The sequence below is a fragment of the Dreissena polymorpha genome, chromosome 4 (assembly GCF_020536995.1).
Source record: "Dreissena polymorpha isolate Duluth1 chromosome 4, UMN_Dpol_1.0, whole genome shotgun sequence".
Taxonomy (NCBI): Eukaryota; Metazoa; Mollusca; class Bivalvia; order Myida; family Dreissenidae; genus Dreissena; species Dreissena polymorpha.
This window is the reverse complement of record NC_068358.1, coordinates 43,700,236-43,723,213: the sequence shown is the minus strand read 5'-3', so window position 1 is coordinate 43,723,213 and position 22,978 is coordinate 43,700,236. Positions and strand designations below refer to the sequence as shown.

Sequence of the window (22,978 nt, the reverse complement as noted above, 5' to 3'; positions counted from 1 at the left end):
GGACTACACAACAAGCTGGCTATGACAATACCTCTCCGAAGACGCCAAGCTAAAAAATACTAATTCCAATGAACATTTTTCACTGAATATCTTTTCTTCGTTAAATTTCTATAAAATAATATTCCTTCTTAATATTATTATAATTATATACTTTGTTTATGATTCCACTATTTAAGGAGCAATATAAAATGTACCAATTAACACAGATTTTACATTCACTATTTTAAATCCAGCAAACACTAATCCTTCAAAGTGACAGTATAAAAGCAAGTATTGTTAATTGTATCTCCTTATAAAAATGTGTATATGGACTGCGTTGGTACATTTTATCAAGCTGCATCCCAAATGAAAATTAAGTCAGTAGCACACCCCGAAGAAATAAAATTTACAAAGGGTAGTCACATCACAAAAAGATGCTGAAATTAAACATGCTACCGAATAAATTAACCAAATAAACATGCTAAAAATATCATTACAGAAGTGTTGTTGTAGTGAATTAAGTGCTATTATAGAAGCATATTACATAGTTCCCTTTACAAGTCTTTCTTAAAGTAGATCTGATCTGTCCCTGTTTGTATTGGATTACTCAACAACAACTGAAATCTGACTACATGTTCTTGAATGACTTTGCACAAAAGCAGCTAAAGTTAGGAAATAGATATAAACCAAAAAAACTTAATTCCCACTTTGCATGTGCTGTACATTAATAAATTATAATAATGCACGCTCATATTACAAAAAAAAAACACGCCCAATAATGGAGGACTACCAGTCCAAAATCTAATTTATGTTATTGCGGGAACAATCTGATAACATCACAGAAATATTCTAAGTCATATACATGCATGTGTCAGCATTGTTTTATAATGTTTTGTATAATCCACTTTTTCACCAGCCAATTTTGTAACGTTTCAATGCATTCAACCAGCATTAATTTTGTAATTTCAATGGCTGCACATATTAATAGAAGCTGTGAAGGGACGTATTGACAGCTAAAGATATTCTTTTTTCAAAACTTGAAATATATGTTAACAAGTTTCTATTTAATTATTGCCATACACTTAAGTCTCAGTTAAATATTGTTTTTATAATAATAAAAACAGTTGTTCTCATGATGAGACTTTTCTCAGGCACCAAAATATCAGTGGAAGTAGCAAAATTGTAATATAATCACACCAGTTATGAGAAAATTATTGACCTTAAATATATGTTTTAAAGGGATGACACTTACATGTACATACTGGCATCTTATTAGTTCAATAATCTAATTTGAAGATACCACATCCTGACCTAGTTTGGCACTTCAAATGACTCAGTTTTTGTACATGGCCTTGATATGGTCAAAACAAACAGACCGATTTAGTTGCATCAGAATAAGATCTCAAATGAAACATTTAAATTGTTTATAAGGTTTTGTTGTTACTTGTTTTAACCAATCCTGGAATGGTAAAATAAATTCACTGACAATGGTCAGCAAGAATGAGTAATAACTTTGACTTCTAAAGACAGTAACAGACTGTCACTGGTAAAGAGGAAATTCCCACCAATCTGGTGTTCTAGTTTTTGATGATGCTGCTTCAGTGAAGCAGCTTGTCGAAGTTATCACACCATGAAAAAATTCTTCACAATGGCGACCTATGTAGACCGAGCCAGTCCGATTGAGTTAGCTAAATTTTCTCAATCTGCATACCTCGCTGATTATCATTGATAAAGGTAAAGGCAGCTTGGTTCCCGTCCTCTTTCAAATTTATCGAGAGGTTCGGGACAGGAACCAGACCCGAAACTGCCAGGTGGCACTTTAAACGCTGTGACACTGCGAAAACCCTAAATGTAGTTGTTTATTTTATTTGATCGAGAATGTAACCCGCCTTCCATTTTCGATTAATGGGTCAAGGTCCGCACAGGTACTACTTCCCGTACCCCCAATTTTTTTTTCGTACTCAAAATTGTTAGTATCCAATTTTTATTTTCGTACCCAATTTTGTTTGTTCTCAAATTTTTTTTCGTACCCACATTTTTTTTCATACCCAATATTTTTTTTGTAGCCAAATTATTTTTCATACCCAATATTTTGTTCGTACCCCAATTTTTTTAGCATAATTTTTTCCGACCCAAAATTTTTGTACAAAATATTTTCGAACCCTGCACATACACAATTGTGGTGATGTAGAAAAACTTAAGTTTATGCTTTTATATCCATCCTCTTCAAAAGCATCATCACACCAGTACTGTCAGTACTTTGATTTACCTGTAAGACTAAGATTCTAACTATGGCCTAGATATATAGTCTTAGATATAATTGTCTTTCTGACCAAGCTTAAAAGCTTAGAAGGTGCAAACCTCTAGGCAACTGACGATGGACAAAGACTATTGGCATGATTTTAAGATCCTGATTACAATGTAAAGTTTTAACTCAATATCCAAAGAAGATAATATAGAGATCTGAAGGTAGAAAATGTGGATTTGTTGCATGCAAAATAATTTAACAGTTATAACCTCTCTCCTTTAATCTTCATTAATTAGGTCATATTGCCTTTTGTGTTGAGTTTTGTTTTCAAATTAATAATTATACTCGTACTAGCTAGAGTGAAAAGGCGTACGTTCAAGTTCAACTACAGAATTAAATTATAATAAATTAAGTGTACTGAAACAGGATGTAAAGCACTAAATGAAATGCAAAAACCTGCAAAAAAAAATTATTCAAGAACAAGTTATTACCAAAACATGATTTCACCAAAATGAAAGAACGAGTTTTTAAGATAAAACTTAACTTTAGCACAATTTGTTAGAAAATTCTTAACTTTTCAACAAGTTGCCCTGCAATTTTCGACTAGAGCTTTGTCACAGAAGTGACGTTGACCCCACATGCCGCATTGACACAGACTATTTTGCATGCTGTCTTCACAAAACAAAAGAATCTAATTTATGGCGATTTTTAAGAATTATTCTGTCATTATCATTTTTGGCCGTTTTGACCTTTGAACTCTTGAATTCGTTCGCATGACACGCCGTCCAATCGCTGTGAACAAAATAAATGTACAGAGTCATTTTAAAATCTCACAATGAACGACATAGTTATGGCCAGGACAAGCTCATTTATGGCCATTTTTTACTATTGAACTCCGTGTGCCCTTGACCTTGGAGATATCAATCTAATTCTTTCGCATGAAATATCGTCCAATGATTGTGAACAAATGTACCGAGTAATTTTAAAATCTCACAATGAATGACATATTAATGGCCCGGACAAGATCATTTATGGCCATTTTTGACCTTTGAACTCAAAGTGTGACCTTTACCTTGGAGATATCGACGTAATTCTTTCGCGCAACGCACCGTCCAATGATGGTGAACAAATGTTCAAAATGACTTTTAAATCTCACAATGAACGACATCGTTATGGCCCAGACAAGCTCATTTAAGGCCATTTTTTACCTTTGAACTTGAAGTGTGACCTTGACCTTGGAGATATTGACGTAATTCTTTCACGCGACACACCGTCCAATGATGGTGAACAAATTTGACAAATGATTTTAAAATCTCACCATTAATGACAAAGTTATGGCCCGGACAAGCATTTGACCTTTGAACTCCAAGTGTGACCTTACCTTGGAGATATTGACATACTTTTTTCGCACCACACACCTTCCCATGATGGTGAACAAATGTACCAAGTCATTTTAAAATTTAAAGATAAATGAGATAGTTATGGCCTGGACAATCTTTCGGTTTAAAACGCACGAAGTGACCCCGTGACCTAGTTTTTGACCAGGCATGACCAATATTCAAACTTGACCTAGACATCATCTAGATACAACTTGTGACCAAGTTTTGTGAAGATCGGATGAAATTTCGGGACAGACCGACCGACAGACAGACCGACAAAGTGACTCCTATATAGCCCCCTATATGACTCCTATAATGCATTACCAATGGCAATGGGGGTGTAATTATTGTATTATGTTGAAAGTAAATAATTATCATTATGAGTAGGGTAAACTTGTAACTGCAATTTTTTCTCTAACTAAAATAAACAGCGCCATTAATCATGGATAAAACGTTATAACAAAACATTTTAAAAATTATTGATACTAATGACATAACATGCAGTATTGCAACTTGTAAATAAATATTTTGCAGAAACAAGAGCACCGCATTACGGGTGCCAACGCTCGGCTAAGCGTGCAGTTTTGAATAAATGAAAGATTATCAGAATTTTTTTTTTGACCTAGTGAACCAAAAATGGGTGTAGCGTGTAGAACTCATCAAGGTGCATCTACATATGAAGTTTCAAAGTTGTAGGTGGAAGAACTTTGACTTTAGAGCCAATGTTAAGGTTTCAGCACGGCGGACGGCAGACGGTAGATGCCAGACGGTGGACGACTAGCTGGCTATGACAATACCTCAGGTTTTCTCCGAAAGCAGCCAAGCTAAAACTGAGATACAACAGTATTACACTTAGTTGTCATAGAGTGCATCATTCTCTGTCTTCAATTGAAGCATATTGGTTGTGATTGTACAATGCAACATAAATAAAAGGGAGACTACTTATATCACCCTCTACTGATACACAGTTACCTGCACTTCACGTGAAAGAAATCTGAATTTTATTACATTTACATTGTCATGTTTGAATTTTTAAGACGAAATTGAGTGTATTTATATTTCTCAGGTAAAAATGAACAATAATACCTTAAACAATGCACATGCATGTGTCTATCAATATTTATATAATAATGGTTCTACCTAACCACTGAAAATTGTACGAAATAAGATTGATGGAACACTATTTTCTGAAAAAATATGTAAATTTCCATTTCACATCTTTTTCTTAAGAAAACAAAAGCAATATGGTATGTCAATACTAAATAAAGGCTGAGGCAAAGTGACCAACAAGAAAGTTTTGAAAAAAAAATTATGCTTAAATCTTTAAATTAACCAAGAAATGATTTTACAGTCTACATACACATTGCCGTCAAAGTGTATCGTTCATATATATGAGCACAAAAAGAATTGTGAATACACAACAATTTATCAAAAATTATCGCAGAACGTTTTTTTAATGAACTTAAAAAAGCCATACTGAACATGCAAAGAATAACAAAACATCCAAATGTATTAATATACTTGGTCAGACAAACATTGAACCTTGTAACTCCACAAATACTTTTGATATGTATGCTGTTCAAATTCCTTCCATGACTAGTAATACTAACTTGATGATATTTCAGTGTACGCCTTTTGCTTTAGTGTTTGTTTGTTTGGTATGATTGATTCTATTGTTTTATATACCGTTATTTCAAAACACAGACTGTTTACTTTTTGTCATACTATCACAATAGTACAAAATGGCAGCTTTTAAAATGCTCAATAAATATGTAATTTTTTCTGAGTTTTGTGTTTGTTTTTGATAAAATAGAAAAAGGAATGAAAATACTAATACTTTCATTATTATTGTGCTAATTCACTCATATGTTTTGAGTCCAAATTTCTTAAAACAACTGATCTTGACACCTTAGGATTATATGGATGGAATTAAACTTTAATTTTGGCATCAAAACATGGAACGTGTGGCACATAGTGATGTGAGATAATGACAATAGCCTTCATATAATACTGACCCTATAGACAACATAGAAATTTGCACATACTGTCATATGCATATTTGAAACATGGCTGAGAGGTACTTCTGGCTGGCAAAAGACAAATTCTTTAAGTTTTGAAATGTACATGTATTTTCATGTGTAAAAGTATATTTCAGAGAACAAAATCCATGACCTGATATAAGGGTATGTACAAGGGAGTAAATTAAACAAAACAAGAATATCAGTAAAACTGATGGATGCTCCCCGATGATGCGCTTTGTCAATGTATGTGTTAATAAACACCTAAAAAATCTATAATTAGCCTCGGTGACCTTGACCCAGTGACCTCAAACCTCATCAAAAGGTAGAGGTCCATGCAAGGTACCTACATGCCAAATATGACAGCGATTGGTAAAGTATTGAAGGCGCTATGAGAAACGGTAGCAAAAGTGTGAAGGAAGGAAGTCTATTATTAGCCTCTGTGACCTTGACCCCAGTGACCTCAAACCTCATCAAAAGGCAGAGGTCCATGCAAGGTACCTACATGCCAAATATGAAAGCGATTGGTAAAGTATTGAAGGCGCTATGAGAAACGGTAGCAAAAGTGTGACGGAAGGAAGTGTATTATTAGCCTCGGTGACCTTGACCCCAGTGACCTCAAACCTTGTCAAAAGGTAGAGGTCCATGCAAGGTACCTACATGCCAAGTATGAAAGCGATTGGTAAAGTATTGAAGGCGCTATGAGAAACGGTAGCAAAAGTGTGACGGAAGGAAGTCTATTATTAGCATCGGTGACCTTGACCCCAGTGACCTCAAACCTCATCAAAAGGTAGAGGTCCATGCAAGGTACCTACATGCCAAATATGAAAGCGATTGGTAAAGTATTGAAGGCGCTATGAGAAACGGTAGCAAAAGTGTGACAGAAGGAAGTCTATTATTAGCATTGGTGACCTTGACCTTGACCCCAGTGACCTCAAACCTCATCAAAAGGTAGAGGTCCATGCAAGGTACCTACATGCCAAATATAAAAGCGATTGGTTAAGTATTGAAGGCGCTATGAGAAACGGTAGCAAAAGTGTGACGGAAGTAAGAAAGTAAGTAAGTAAGTAAGTAAGTAAGGACAAACTGGCAACTATATGCTCCACCGAAATTTAATTTCAAGGAGCATAAAAACAAAACAAAATCCAGAACTCTGTACCCATGGCATTGTTACTTACCATCATGAATAGCACAGGCTCCAGTACACTCTGTCAAGAAGCATTGGAAGGCATCAATAACATCTTACTTATTAAAGCCTTACCCAGTTATCTTTTACATTCAATAAAAGACATGAGAATAACACCATACAATTCATACATATAATTTTTTTCTTACAATACATTATTTTCAAGAAATTAATAATTAAAATTTATTAACTTTACATTTGTTTCAGGAAAAGTTGTACATGTACAGTATTGTTTTACTTTAATAAATTATTTACTAAATATTTATTAAATTATCTTGACATACTTATATAGGAGTCTGCCACTTGCTACATTATTAGCATAGTCTGTACATGCTTTACAAACAGTGAAAATAATAAATGCATTGAATATGCTAAATCCTCTTACATTTGGGGTCTCTGACCACTTTTTGGACCATTGAAAATACTTTTTTTCATCGGAATACATAAGGACCTGTTCTTGGACATTTGTGTTTAATATAATAAACTTAAACTATGTCTGATGATCTCTTATGTGCTCTTTGCCCCTTTAAACCTATGTATAGCCACCAAAATAATCAAATTTGAGTGGATACATGTATTTACATAGTTATGATCATTAATAGGGTTTGGCGGCCATCTTGGCGGCCATTTTAGACGCCATTTTGGATTTGTGTGTACTATTGTAAACTTAAAACAATGTCTGATGATCTTAATGTGTTCTTTGCCCCTTGAAACCTAGGTATAGACACCAAATTCATCAAATTTGAGTGGATAGTTAGATAGTTATGACCATTAATATGTTTTGGTGGCCATTTTGGCGTCCATTTTGGACGCCATGTTGGATTTGTGTGTAATATAATAAACTTAAACAATGTATGATGATCTTAATGTGTTTTTGCCCCTTTAAACCAATGTATAACCACAAAAATAATCAAATTTGAGTGGATATTTACATAGTCCTGATCATTTATAGGTTTTGATGGCCATCTTGGTGGCCATTTTGGACGCCATGTTGGATTTGTGTGTACTATTGTAAACTTAAACAATGTCTGATGATCTTTATGTGTTCTTTGCCCCTTGAAACTTAGGTATAGACAACACATTCATCAAATTTGATTGTATAGTTACATAGTTATGATCATTAATAGGTAATTGGCGGCCATCTTGGCGGCCATCTTTAAAAAAAAAAAATTCCGGAGGTCCGATTGTGGAAAACTTTTGATATGTGTTAAAAGACCTTCTACCCTACCAGAATCAGTTAAAATACCCTTTAAGCAATGTTTTGGTGGATGAAGGTATTATTTCATATATTGACCGTACTAGTACTTCTTGCTAAAAACAGAGTATTTGCGGCCATCTTTAAAAAATGCCGCCATTTTGATTTTTCAAGTGGCTAACGTGCTTTTTGAAGAAAGGGGTACCTAAAGGTTATGTATGCCAAGTTTCATGCTTGCATCACTAAGTGAACGATTTTTTCAATAATCAGCGCAGCTTATATTAATTAGTGATACTTTATTCTACCAACAAGAGCTTTGTCATAAACAAAACAGCAGTAGCATACATGCAATACATGTACGTTCTGATTTTAAAGGGACAGTAATGCTTTTTGGAAGGTTGGTCCACTGTCCTGACATAAGATGAATTGTCCTGACACTAATGTAAATAATAATTCTTGTTACAGAAACTTATCATACAAGTTGCAATCCCATCCTTGTTTTTACCAAAACTTGTTTTACCACAATAATCCCCTTATAACCTGAGTATTACAATAACAAAGGTCAAGATTTTGATGAAACAAAATCAGAGGTGCCACTGAGCCAGAATTCCTAATCTGGAATACACATGCACTTGAATTCTCACACTGGTTTACCCCTGTGATTTAATTTCCAAACTTTGTCATTATGTAATTGTTTAAAGGGACTGTCAACCGCGACAACGAAGAAAAGAAAAGTTGTAAAATACCGTATTTTTTTTCAATTATTAGTTTATATTGATTAAAATATCACGTCCGGTATATTACATTACTTGAAAAAAGTTGTTAAGTTTTCATATTTTCAGTATATTCGGTAATACATTTTACTGGGTATGTCTACCAGGTAACTACCAGTTAACTAATATAACGCCAGTAGATTGATTATCATCGTCATGTGGTAAACCCAGGAATGCAAATTGTGCATGCGAAGTGAATTGTATATATTTTATATATAAAACAAAGGGACAAAATTGTCACAAAACCAGGTTTTCATTGTGAAAAAAAAATCTGATAAAGGGAGAAAACTCAAACTGAACTTTTGAAATGAACAAACAAAATTAACCCCCTTTGTAAGTTTGTTTTAAAAAAAATCTATTTTTAGTCGTGGCGACCTTGACATTGGAGATATTGACGTGATTCTTTCGTGCGACACACCGTGCCATGATGGTGAACAAATGTGCCAAATGATTTTAAAATCTCACAATGAATGACATAGTTATGGCCAGGACAAGCTCATTTATGGCCATTTTTGACCTTTGAACTCAAAGTGTGACCTTGACCTTGGAGATATCGACGTAATTATTTCGCGCGACACACCGTCCAATGATGGTGAACAAATGTGCCAAATGATTTTAAAATCTGACAATGAACGACATAGTTCTGGCCCGGACAAGCTGGCCAGCCCGCCAGCCAGCCAGCCAGCCCGCCCGCATTTGCCAATCTAATAACCAGTTTTTTCCTTCGGAAAACCTGGTTAAAAACCTGGTTAATGATCAATCTTCATGCGTTATTTATAGTGTGTATATCGTTATGTCACCTATTTTCGCGATGTACTTTCGATTTCACATCACAAAATTTTATTACCGAATATACTGAAAATATGAACTTTTTTCAAGTAATGCAATATACCTGTCGTGATATTTTAATCAATACAATATAAGCTAATAATTGTAAAATAATACTGTATTTTACAACTTCTCTTTTCTTCGTCCTCGTGGTTGACAGTCCCTTTAAGGTCTGAAGTTATGCAGACATTTATATTGGAGACATGAGTTTAAACAAAAATGGAATCGTATTGTCATCTATTAAAAAGGTCTTTACCCCAGTGCCTCCGCAAAATCAAAGGGGATGCTTGTGTACATTATTGCAATGTTTCTTTGTCATGATAAATTGTGATTGGTTCTGTTACATAAAAAAGTTGAAACAAAAATCTGAATCATGCAAAAACCAATAAAGTATCAAGAACTGTCCTTATTTTATTGTTATGAGCAATTGTTAAGTGAATTTGTGTTAATGATAAAATTGCATTAGTCCTTTATTTAATAAAATAACTTTTTAATAGCTACTCTGGCATGATTATCTAAAACTTTTTTGGTAAAATAACAGCATTGGTCATTTTTAAGCCCATTGCTAATACATAATGCATCCATTGGTAGCAATTAGCGACTCGGTAGAACATGAGCGTGACAAACACAATAGTAGCAAGGTCAGTGCTATTTATATCTTACAATTTCCTATTTGTTGCCATCTCAACCAATGTCTGTTTACAGCATTTTTATAAACTAAATACATGTTATCAATAAATATGTATTTTTCCTCACCAATTCAAAGCCTAAATACATGTACTAAAGATTCACTTATTCTAAAATATAAATCAATGAGTGTTCCTACAGATTGGAATGGCTTTATTTAGATTTACCTTTCCTGCAAATAATTCCAAAAATGGCCGTTCTGTATTTAGTATTGAGGTGCATGTAATAGGGAACCCCTGAATATTGCTATTTACATAAAGAAAACATCAATCTCATGAAATTTTTAAAAAAAGTTAAAAGGCTAAACAGTATTTAAAGTTACTTGTTTTTTATCAAATCAAAACAGTGAAAAGCACAAACTGAATCTTGCCTAAAAATGGATCAACACAAAACTAAAATTAAATTTGCTCCTACAATGAACAAAAACAGTGAAGAGGAAATATAAACAGAAAAAAATTAAATAGAATCAATAGTTCACTGTACATTACATGACTGAAATGATTAATGGACAAATTAAGTCACCGCATACAGCAAATACTGACATGTTTAACCATAGTTGTTTTTGCAGAAGAGGTCAAGTTGCATGAAATGAAAACAAAATTGTTACATCTTATTGGGAAATACCCAGCAATGCATCAAGGTTTTCTCATTTGTTTTTTACATCTTGATGTTTCTTTCTAAATTTCATATGAGAACCTGCATAGCCATTTCAAGTTGTAAATATTACCCAACTTCACTCAATAATGCATTACTTGTGTGTACATAAAGATGTAAATGAATTGATTGGAATAATCTCATAAGTACAACAACTGGTATACACATGCTTATAAACAAAAGAACAATATTAAAACAATACAAATCAAAATCACAAAGTACTTGTAACTACCTTCAACAAAGCTGTTGTCTCCATACTCATAGCTTTCTTTTTTCTGTCCATGTTCAGTTTAATCAAAAGCAAGTTTAAAAAGGTATAAACAGCACTCCGAATTCAATTCACTATAAATTAAAATTCAGAACATCAAATCAAAACTCTAACATCACATAACCTCAAAAAACTCCTCCCATCAATGTTAAGAACTGGCAATGAAGAATGTCACCATAAAATCTTGGCAAATCCTTATACAGCTCACATTTCTGTTAAAGCCTTTAATCAGGTGAATATTTATTAAGGAGCTATACAGAAAACCAGCTGTATGGCTGCATTGTCTGTCAGAAATATCCACCAATAATATTCATGGAAAAGCAATAGAAAATGAAGCATAAAATGGCTTCATAGTTCTATCACACAGCAAATGCATGGCCATAGGATAAAGGCAAACAATAGTGTTTGGTTCTTTGGTTAAGAAATTAAATGTTACCATTTAAGTAACCTTAATTAATCCCAAGTGTTACAAGTAAACAAATTTAATCCAAAGTTTAAAATAAGATCCTGCATTTAACAAATGCAGCAAATGCCCACAGTGGAAACATTGTCACTATTAATTCATAGGCCCATCTGAATAAGTCTAAGTCCAAAGAAGCTTAACATCATGGTCAACATATTATTATTAAGGTCAGGTCGTGTGGGTTTATGAGTTTTTGAATTTTCATAGATAACATCCATTCCTTTATCATATATGTGTTAAGAGCGGTATCGCTGTTAGATTATCTGACTATAGATAACATCCATTCCTTTATCATATATGTGTTGAGAGCGGTATCGATGTTAGATTATCTGACTAAGTTGAGAGCGGTATCAATGTTAGATTATCTGACTAAGTTGAGAGCGGTATCGATGTTAGATCATCTGACTAAGTGCAGTATCGTTGTTAGATTATCTGACTAAGAGCGGTATCGATGTTAGATTATCTGACTAAGAGCGGTATCGATGTTAGATTATCTGACTAAGAGCGGTATCGATGTTAGATTATCTGACTAAGAGCGGTATTGATGTTAGATTATCTGACTTAGAGTGGTATCAATGTTAGATTATCTGACTAAGAGCAGTATCGATGTTAGAATATCTGACTAAGAGCGGTATCGATGTTAGATTATCTGACTAAGAGCGGTATCGATGTTAGATTATCTGACTAAGAGCGGTATCGATGTTAGATTATCTGACTAAGAGCGGTATCGATGTTAGATTATCTGACTAAGAGCAGTATTGATGTTAGATTATCTGACTAAGAGCGGTATCAATGTTAGATTATCTTACTAAGAGCGGTATCTATGTTAGATTATCTGACTAAGAGCGGTATTGATGTTAGATTATCTGACTAAGAGCGGTATCCATGTTAGATTATCTGACTAAGAGCGGTATCGATGTTAGATTATCTGACTTAGAGCGGTATCGATGTTACATTATCTGACTAAAATGAGAGCGGTATCGATGTTAGATTATCTAACTAAGAGCAGTATCGATGTTAGATTATCTGACTAAGAGCGGTATCGATGTTAGATTATCTGACTAAGAGCGGTATCGATGTTAGATTATCTGACTAAGAGCGGTATCGATGTTAGATTATCTGACTAAGAGCGGTATCGATGTTAGATTATCTGACTAAGAGCGGTATCGATGTTAGATTATCTGACTAAGAGCGGTATCTATGTTAGATTATCTGACTAAGAGCGGTATCGATGTTAGATTATATGACTAAGAGCGGTATCGATGTTAGATTATCTGACTAAGAGCGGTAACGATGTTAGATTATCTGACTAAGAGCGGTATCGATGTTAGATTATCTGACTAAGTTTAAGTCCAAAAGTAGGTCAATGTCAAGGTCAAAGTGAGATCAGGTGATGAGAAAATCAATCAATTTTGTAGCGAGGGGAATCAATGGAAGACCATGAAAATTAGTTTCAATTCAAATGGAGGCCAATGTCAAGGTCAAAGTGAGGTCAGGTGATGTGGGTGAGTTGATATTAATCAACTACATCATCCATGCAGGAATCTAATTTTGTAGGAAACATTATTGGTGCTAGACGAAATCTGTCATCTTGAAATTACCAAGACTTCGGACCTTTGAATTAGTCTGAGTCCTAAAGTAACTTGATATCAAGGTCAAAATGTGGTCAGGTGATGTGGGTGTATTGATAGTGTTCAAAGACATATGCAGATTCTTGGGGCATACAACTCTTGTAGACTCTGGTTACTATAGGAGCAGCAAGTGCATTTGATTAAGGAAAATGGTGTTGTATATCAAGCATTAAAAATTGTTGGTGGTGGATAACAATTAACTTAATAAGTTTTAAGCATAAGTCATAAAATCATAAAATTTATTAAAAAATTAAAGGGATCTTTTCACGGTTGGTAAATTGACAAAATTGAAAAAAGTTCTTTCAGATTCGCAAATTTTCTGTTTAGTTATGATATTTGTGAGGAAACAGTATTACTGAACATTTGCCATCTTCTAATATAGCCATTAAATGCATCTTTTGACGGTTTAAAAACCTAAAAATTATAAAGCGTTGCAACGCGAAATGATTGAATAATTTGTAGAGTTCTGTTGTTGTCATTTAAATTTGTGAAACTACGAAGATTGCTAATATAACGTATAAAATACGCATCCTATCTATGCTTGGCAGGATAGCTCAGTTGGCTAATGCGTTTTTACTTCAGGATTCCGGGGGTCACTGGTTCGAGCCCTGCTGCAGGCTACTTTTTTTTTCCTTTCTTAAATTTTATTTTTGATTTTTTACTGGAGCTTTTAAAATTTAATGTTTACATTTATCAATATAAAGCATTTAATGACAAACTTCAAAACATGCCAAAATCTGTGAAAAGGCCTCTTTAATTTACAAAGTTATCAATGTGTGCAACTATAACAGTAAACATGCTTAAGATTATGTCTTTGTTAATGTTTCTATACTCAATTATGAGATCATAGTTTGATTTTGATTAAAATAAACAATAGATATATTATTCCAATTTATTGATGAATTATGTAGTATTGTTATATTTTATGTTATCTTAATTGACATGAACACTAACATGTACATATAATTATATACATGTACGTAAGATTTTCTTGGTCCAGCAAATACAGATTACGGTCCAGCAAGTTTTGAAAGCTGGTCAAAACATTCCGAAAGAATGTCTGACAATTTTCTGGAGCATTAATGAAGTCTGTTTATATAAATCAGTATCAAAAAGTAATTTGTTTGTTAATGTAGCTGCTAGTGTTATGATTTACAGCTAATTTACAACAACCAAGCAATATGTGTTCATGCCCTAAGAGTCTCTCTGACCAAGCAATTTGAATCCCTTCTGTAACATATGGTTGGAATATTACCGGTAGTTAATCTTTCTGTCACATCAACAGGTAAATAGCAACTCTTTTAGCAATTTGCAAATACAGATATCTGAAGCTTAATGCAAATGTATAAGCATGTTTTTATTGCACTTTCATAGTGATATTGAATGATAGCTGGATATTGTACATTTGCTAATACTACTTACTGGTATGATACTGAAAGACTTTGTTTGAGAATAACATTTTTTAAATTGATGGTTAATGATTCTCTTACAGTTTTTTCATGCCTTTGTTACTCTATCTTTATATAATTTGTGAAAATAATATTTCTTCAACAGAGTCTGACTTTAATACATGACTGCATACATTTGTCATTATTATCAATTTATATCAGTAATCATACAAATCACTAATCGTGTGTTTCCAAGTTTTTAATTTAGACATGTGTAAAGCACACTTAAGCAGGGAAATTGTTGTCAGTTTAACATGCCACAATTTTCTGTTAAATGGACCCTTATGGCCTTATAGTAATGGCCATATTTAACAGTTGCAGGCCAACAGATATTTCTATTGTTATACAATAAAACACTGATAAAGCAAATGCTACAGTTAATTTATTATCATTTATTTCAGGTACATTTGATATGTATTTTTTTATTGTAATAATGTCATCTTGAACTTTTATGTTTATATTTGACAATTAGCCTTATTTTCAGATAAATGATAAACTGTGTATAAAAATGTTCCATGCTTTACAGCAAGACATTTCAATATCACTGTTTGTTTCTAAAATTTCGTTGTTGTCGTTGTTTAGACCGAATGAAAAAAGAATTAAGATCAATTATTTACTAGTACTCTGTTAAGGTAGGCAGGCTTTAACTATTATAATTTTTAACACCAAACAGAACCAGTGCTCCAGCTAGGCCTTAATGGAAGGGCGCTCCGCCCTGCCCTGTGAAGCCCCACCCTGGCCTTCCAAGGCCCCCCCTGCCCTTTTATTTAAAAAATATATATATTTATTTTTTTTACATGATAATTTATAAATAACTATTACATTGTTATTTATTTATTCCTCATTGTAGACATTTTATTTGCATGGTTAAATAATGGGAATGATATATTATAACAATTACTAATAACATAACAAGAGCACCACCTTGCGGATGCAGACCGCTCATCTATTTTCTTTTTAAAGGTGAAGGGACTCTCAATTTCAATCACAAAGGAGGGAGGGGTTGAGTGAAGAGGGGTGTATAGTGTAGGGTGTGGACATTTATTACATTATCCTCCAAAAATGCGGGAAAAAAAATGCAAAAAAAATTCCGGGGGGAGGGGGGGGGGATACTTGGGTGCGATGGTTGGACGGTATTTCAAAAATAAAATAATAAAATAAATATTTGTTAATATTTGTGTTTTTTAACCGTTTAAAAAAAAAAAAATTGGGGGGTGGGGTGGGGGTGTATAGTTTCAATCAAATCTTATCATAAATAAAGAAGTTATGGCAATTTTAGCAAAATCAACTTGCCAGGTACAGTACCCTCATGATAGTATGAAAGTATTTGAAGTTTGAAAGCAATAGCTTTGAAACTGTAGAAATAAAGTCGACCTAAACACAAAACTTAACCAAATTTTCAATTTTCTAAGTATAAAAAGGGCACATAATTCTGTCAAAATGCCAGTCAGAGTTACATAACTTTGCCTGCACAGTCCCCTTCTGATAGTTAGTAAGTGTTGCAAGTATGAAAGCAATAGCTTTGATACTTAAGGAATAAAATGGAACTTATCACAAAACTTAACCAAAATTTTCAATTTTCTAAGTATAAAAAGGGCACATAATTCTGTCAAAATGCATGCCAGAGTTATCTTACTTTGCCTGCCCAGTCCCCTCATGATAGTTAGTAAGTGTACCAAGTTTGAATGCAATAGCATTGATACTTTCTGAGAAAAGTTGACCTAAACTCAAAAATTAACGGGACGCCAATGCCGACGCCAAGGTGAACACAATAGCTCATAATTTTTTTTCAAAAAATATATGAGCTAAAAATGAATATGCAACAGGGAGCATTCCAGATATGCCTGCACGCCTTGAAGTGCCCTTTTGACAAAATAGCCCCCTCTGCCCTTTTCAAATCCTACCTGGAGCACTGAGAACAATTGTTAGAACCCAGCAATTACAGCCAGGTATTATGCTACAAAAGTATATTTTTTTAAACAAGTGTACAGTCTGAAATTTATAAAGAAAATCAATTTGTTTAAATACATTTCAAACTCGTATTATTTGTGAGATATAAAAAATGCATTTAATTTAAATTTGTGCATTCCACAGATCGGCTTAAATTATATTTATGTGCTTAAGGAAAATGTTTGCGTCAGTTGTGCAGGACTTGGGTATAAAAAATCACTGCTATTAAATTTACATTAGCTGTGGAATGTGAAATATCATGTGATAAACTGAAATAAAGACAAATGCACACCATACAAACATAATTTTGTAAATTGAACATAATTTGAAATAGTGAAAAATAAAATGAATAAATAAATAACATGCTTTTGTTCTTCGAACATACTTTAAAATAGTGAAATAAAAATGGCCCTTATAGTTGAAACCCACTGTATGTATTTTAGCTCAATTGCATTGAAAGCCCAAGACATATTGAACCAGTTTTGAGTCCCTTTCATCAGGGAACCAGTATAAGATATCACAAGAACGCTCAAAGATTGATGTTCAAACACCTTACCAACCGGTCGGTAGGGGGGACATACTATCCACTTTTCATCTGCGACATCTAGGGCCTTTATACAGGGCTTACTCTGCCATTCGCCATAGGACGACATATACCCCCAATAAACGCTTTGATAGAAGTTATGAGCATTTTTCAAAACCTAAACGCATATTTCGAAACCTAAACGCGGACCCTAAGTTCAAGGTCAAGGTCAAAGGGGTCAAAATTTGTGTGCGTATGGAAAGGCCTTGTCCATATACACATGCATACCAAATATGAATGGTACATGTACATCTGAAGCGACATAGAAGTTATGAGCATTTTTCGAAACCTTAACGCAAAGTGTAACGGACAGACAGACAGATGGACAGTGCGATCACTATATGCCCTCCTTCGGGGCCATAAAAAGATGTGTGAAACCCCAGGAAAAATAAGTGAAGAAGTTGAATGGGAAATTTCATTTCTAGATGGATTTTTTGTAGATTTCGGCTTAAAATTATGTTTTCTATCATTTTAGACATAAAATTGCCTAGATTGATGGATATTGGCATCTAGAGATGTTTTCTTGCAGATTTAACATGAAAGTGGTAAATGTTTGTTTGTTAACAAAAGGCTGGGGGCATAACTACAAAACCACAAGAAAAGCAGACCTGCGAGAATACCTGGTTTGAGTATATACAGCAATATCTTCATATTGATTAGATAAGTGATTTAACAGACAAACATATTTGACTTAAACTTTATTGGATAATTTACTTTCTATGATGAAAAGCCTTGAATTTTAACAGAAGAAAGATCTGACATACCATTCAAAGTAAAAAATAATAAAGTATATAACAATTTAAATATACAGAATTTTAGACATCAAATAAAATAAATATCTCAGTGATTTTCAAGCACTGTACAATTTTTTCTTTAAAAATTTAATTTAACTCTTAAAATTCAAATAGCGTCAGAGTCTGAGTTTGAATACCTTTAATAACCAAGAATCCTTTATAATGACAGCGAGAGTTGTTTTCTGGCAGATTTAACAATTAGATGGCCCAGATTTGTTTGTCAACAAAAGCCAGGGGCATAAAAGATATACCGCTATATAACCTGACTCGCATGATTATTGTATGACTATAGGCTATATTCCGCTTGAGTCGAGGGTAATTTTCATAAAAATATTACATTGCAAATTTGTTTCTTTTTCAAAAGGTTTATCATCTGTACACATGAAAATAATCGATTGTGTCAAACCGCCACATTGAAAACATGATGTCTTCTTGATCCATAGATTCTGATTGGCTGTTCCAATTCCAAGACTTGCATGCTATAAATTATTAAATAGCCTGAAAACTGTCAATGCAGGGGAGGTTATGAACAAAACATAAAGGAGGAAATATTTTATAACAACGTATCAAGTAATAATGAATTACAATATTTACCTGTTTTTGTTGCATATTTGATCAGCAAAACAATGGTGACTTTGTCAACACTTTTTTCATACGATTTCTATAACATTGACTCCAAAAGAACCAACAACTCAACAAGAACCTACAAAACTTAACTATGTGTTCAGTAGACAGTCATTAACAGGCTTGGCGAAATTGCCGGTCTGCCGGTCCTGACCGGCAGATTTCCGTTTGGTCCGGCAGGTTTAAAGGGGCCTTTTCACAGATTTTGGCATTTTTTAAACTTATTCATTAAATGCTTTATATTGATAAATGTAAACATTGGATCGTAGAAGCTTCAGTAAAAAATCAAGAAAAAAAATAAAAAAAGGAAAAGAACATTGCCCGGAGCAGGTTTCGAACCAGTGACCCCTGGAGTCCTGCCAGAGTCCTGAAGTAAAAACGCTTTAGCCAACTGAGCTATTCCGCCGAGTACACATGCTTGGCGTATTTTATACCTTATATAAGCAATCTTCGTAGTTTCACAAAATTTAACGACAAAAACAGAACTCTCCAAATTATTCAATCGTTTCGCGTTGCAACGCTTTATAATTTTTAGGTTTTAAAATCGTCAAAAGATGCATATAATGGCTATATTAGAGCATGGTTAATGTTCAGTATTACTGTTTCCTCACAAATATCATAACTAAAACGAAAACTTACGAATCTGTAACAACTTTTTTCAATTTTGTCAATTTACCAAAGCGTGAAAAGATCCCTTTAAGAAGAATGCCAGTCCTGGTGACCGGCAAAATGTTTCGCAAAATTGGCAATTGCGTGCTAACAAAAAAGTTCTTGATAGCTTTGACATATTTTTTGAGAAGTTAAGGACATTAAAATATTAATTTCTACATGAAGCATGGCTTTAAAAAGTTTGTTTATTATATATAAACAATGTTCTTGTGATATATATATAACATGCACTCGTCATAGGTCTCCAAAAATGTTATCATTTTACATTGTAAAAATGTACATGTACAAGTTAGTGTCCATTAACCTTAATTTTTTGTTTGATACTTCTTCTTGCTTTAGTTTACTTTGTTATAAAGCCTAAATGGATATCATTGGTCATTTAAATATAGTTTGACCAATTCGATACCCTTTTACATATTTCATTGGATGATCATCATCCACTATGTCGTTTTTACATTTCTATGGAAATTAAAGAAGATTGTCAAGACTTATCGGGACGAATTGATTAGTTAAACACCGAAAAACTGTTATCTTATTAGGATAAAGCACTGGCAGTGGCTTGGTGAGCTAAAATAAAAGGTTTGTACATGTACATAGATAGACATGATAGTTGTGTTGACAACACAACTTGTTGTTTTTTTCGGTCCAGCTAAAATAATTCCCGACCGGCAAATTTTCTGAAATGCCTGTCCGGATGACCAGCAGATTTTTTCCAATTTCCCCAAGCCTGCATGAAATTGCCCCATTTATTTATGTCATCAATTATAATTAACAGGTTCATAAGAAAGGGATTTGTACTGGTAAATGGATACTGATGAAACTGATTAAAAGCAATGTATGGACGTTCTATACAAACACTGTTACCAAAAATAAAACCCTGACACAAAAGAATGACACAAAATAAAACAGTATAATTGTCCGAACCTGTCCGAAATTAACGGTGTCGACAATCTAAGAAACCAAACATATCAACCAGTTACATTACCTTTGTTAGTTCGTATATTGATTATTCTGCAGATATATCTGGAAGAATTTAGGAAATCCCTAGAGCTAACCGCCAACCTGAGAGGAAATTTTTGGATACTCAGAGATTTTAGTTACCCCAAGTTCTCCTGGGATACAGAACACAGACCCACAATTAAACCTGGATGTAGTAATGTAAAACTTTATTATGATTTTATTGATTTGCTTGCAGATTTGAACCTTACTCAAATGGTGACTGAAAACACAAGAGGAAACAACATCTTGGACCTTTTCCTGACCTCTAATCATACTCTTGTTAACTCTGTAAAGACTCTTCCAGGCATTTCAGACCATGATATTGTATCTGTTATTTCAGATCTAAAACCAAAATTAACAAAACAGAAACCCAGGGTTGTACCGCTGTATAGAAAAGCAGACTGGTTTTCCTTCAAAACCCACATGAAAGGAGTGAGTGACAGGCTGCTTGAAAAAGGTGAAAGTACCTCGGTAGAAGAACTTTGGTCAATTTTTTCAGATGAGATATCAACTGGTATTAAACAATTTATTCCCTCAAAAACTATAGGTACAAGAAGATCATTACCATGGATTACCCAACCAATAAAACGACTAATGAGAAAAAGAGATGAAATTTATTTCAGACTCAAAAACAATGGAAGACATAAGACCAGAAATATGTTCCTAAATATTAAAAAAACCTTATCAAACGAAATACCAAAATTGCTTATAATAAATATATCGAGTCTATTTTAGGCATTGAAGACCCTGACATCCAAGAAAACAGATCCAACTTTAATCCGAAGAAACTGTATAGTCTCTTAAAAAACTCCAATCAAGACGCTCAAGGTATTTCTACTCTTTTTGACAATGTTTCAGGAAAATCAACTTCAGTGAATCAAGAAAAGGCCAATGTGTTGAACCAACAGTTCCAATCCGTTTTCACACCTATCTCCCCCCTTACCCTTTCTCAATCATGCCTCTCCTTTTTCAGAAATCTTAATGAAATTTCATCTTCATCTTTCAGAAAATTTCCAACACTGCCAAAGATCACAGTCAGTGTCAATGGGGTGCAGAAGCTGCTATCCAATCTTAAACCAGACAAGGCAGCAGGTCCAGACAACATCAAACCTCTTATTCTAAAAGAATTAAGTTCAGAAATTTCTCCAATAATAACACTCCTTTTTCAGAAATCCTTGGACACCGGAATTCTCCCAAAAGTATGGACATCTGCAAATGTAATACCGCTGTTCAAGAAAGGGAACAAAGAAGACCCAGCAAATTACAGACCTATCTCTCTTACCTGTATTTTATGTAAATCCTTAGAACATATAGTTGCTTCTAATCTTTCAGCTCATTTCAATAAATATAACATACTTAATGACATACAGCATGGTTTCAGAGAAAAGCGTTCCTGCGAAACACAACTTCTACAACTCATTGATGACCTGGCACGAAATATGACATCTGGAAAACAAACTGATCTAATATTGCTTGATTTCAGCAAAGCGTTCGACAAAGTGAACCATCTTAAACTGCTTTTCAAATTACAGGAACATGGTGTGGATACAGATACTTTTTCATGGATCAAATCATTCCTTATAGGTTGCACTCAACGGGTTGCTCTAGATGGAGAACTATCATCCGAGGTACCAGTGACATCCGGGGTACCACAAGGGTCTGTGCTTGGTCCGTTACTATTTCTTCTCTACATAAACGACTTACCTAAGTCTATTACCTCTCAAGTTCGCTTATTTGCAGATGACACTGTCGTATACCTAACAATCAACAATATGCATGACTGCCACACTCTACAAGAAGATCTAGATAATCTAATGAAATGGGAACATCTTTGGGACATGGAGTTCAACCCAAGTAAATGTTAAGTTTTAAGCATAACCAAAATAAAGCAAAATTCTTTTTTAATTACAGGCTCCATGGACAAATATTAGAAACTGTTGACAATGCAAAATATTTAGGTGTGGACATTTCAAAAGACCTTTCCTGGAACACCCATATAAATAGAATTACAAATAACGCTAATAAATCTTTTGGTTTTCTCCGCAGGAACATACAGACGAGAAATTCCAACATTCGCCAGCTCGCATACAAGACCATGATTAGACCACAGGCTAAATATGCTTCTTCTGTATGGAGCCCTTACACATTACATAATATACAAAAAATTGAAAATGTTCAGCGACGAGCAGTCCGCTGGGTCAAACATAACTATTCCCCATATGACAGTGTCACCTCTATGCAACAGGAACTTGGTTGGCAGACCCTACAAGAAAGACGAAATAACACTACATTAATAATGTTTTTCAAAATTGATCAAGGTTTAGTGGCTGTGCCCCTACCATCATATATCGAGCGACCCACCAGATTCACTCGTCACATGCATCCCCTCTCCTACAGACAGATACATACTACTGCAAATTATTATAAGTTTTCACTTTTTCCAAGTGCTTTTGTGATGTGGAACAACCTCCCCGCCACTACAGTTTTACATCCTGATCTTGAAGGGTTTAAGCAGTCCCTGCCTTCCCGCTCTGCCCCTTGAACTCTGGGAGACATGTTTTTATCAGTTTTTAACCTTAAATCACTTCACCTTTTAATAAAT

The 22,978-nt window shown here is 34.0% G+C and overlaps 1 protein-coding gene across 15 annotated transcripts in view; it reads right to left on the bottom strand.

Moving 5' to 3' along the window:
* The window catches only part of LOC127879228 (copper-transporting ATPase 1-like), a 95,558-nt gene that overhangs the window by 72,376 nt on the left and 204 nt on the right, over positions 1-22,978 (bottom strand). For 7 of the 15 annotated variants that reach the window (XR_008048975.1, XR_008048976.1, XR_008048978.1 and 4 more), the window contains exon 1: positions 11,180-11,328. The exons of 5 other annotated variants lie outside the window; for them this stretch is intronic. Coding sequence is in view for 3 of the 10 variants with exons in the window: in XM_052425949.1 (XP_052281909.1) it covers positions 11,180-11,230 (51 nt within the window). In the remaining 7 variants the exon portion in view is untranslated. Of the gene's footprint in view, positions 1-11,179; positions 11,334-22,715; positions 22,975-22,978 lie in introns of those variants that run through there. 3 more of the 15 variants (XR_008048980.1, XM_052425954.1, XM_052425951.1) reach the window with 3 other exon arrangements.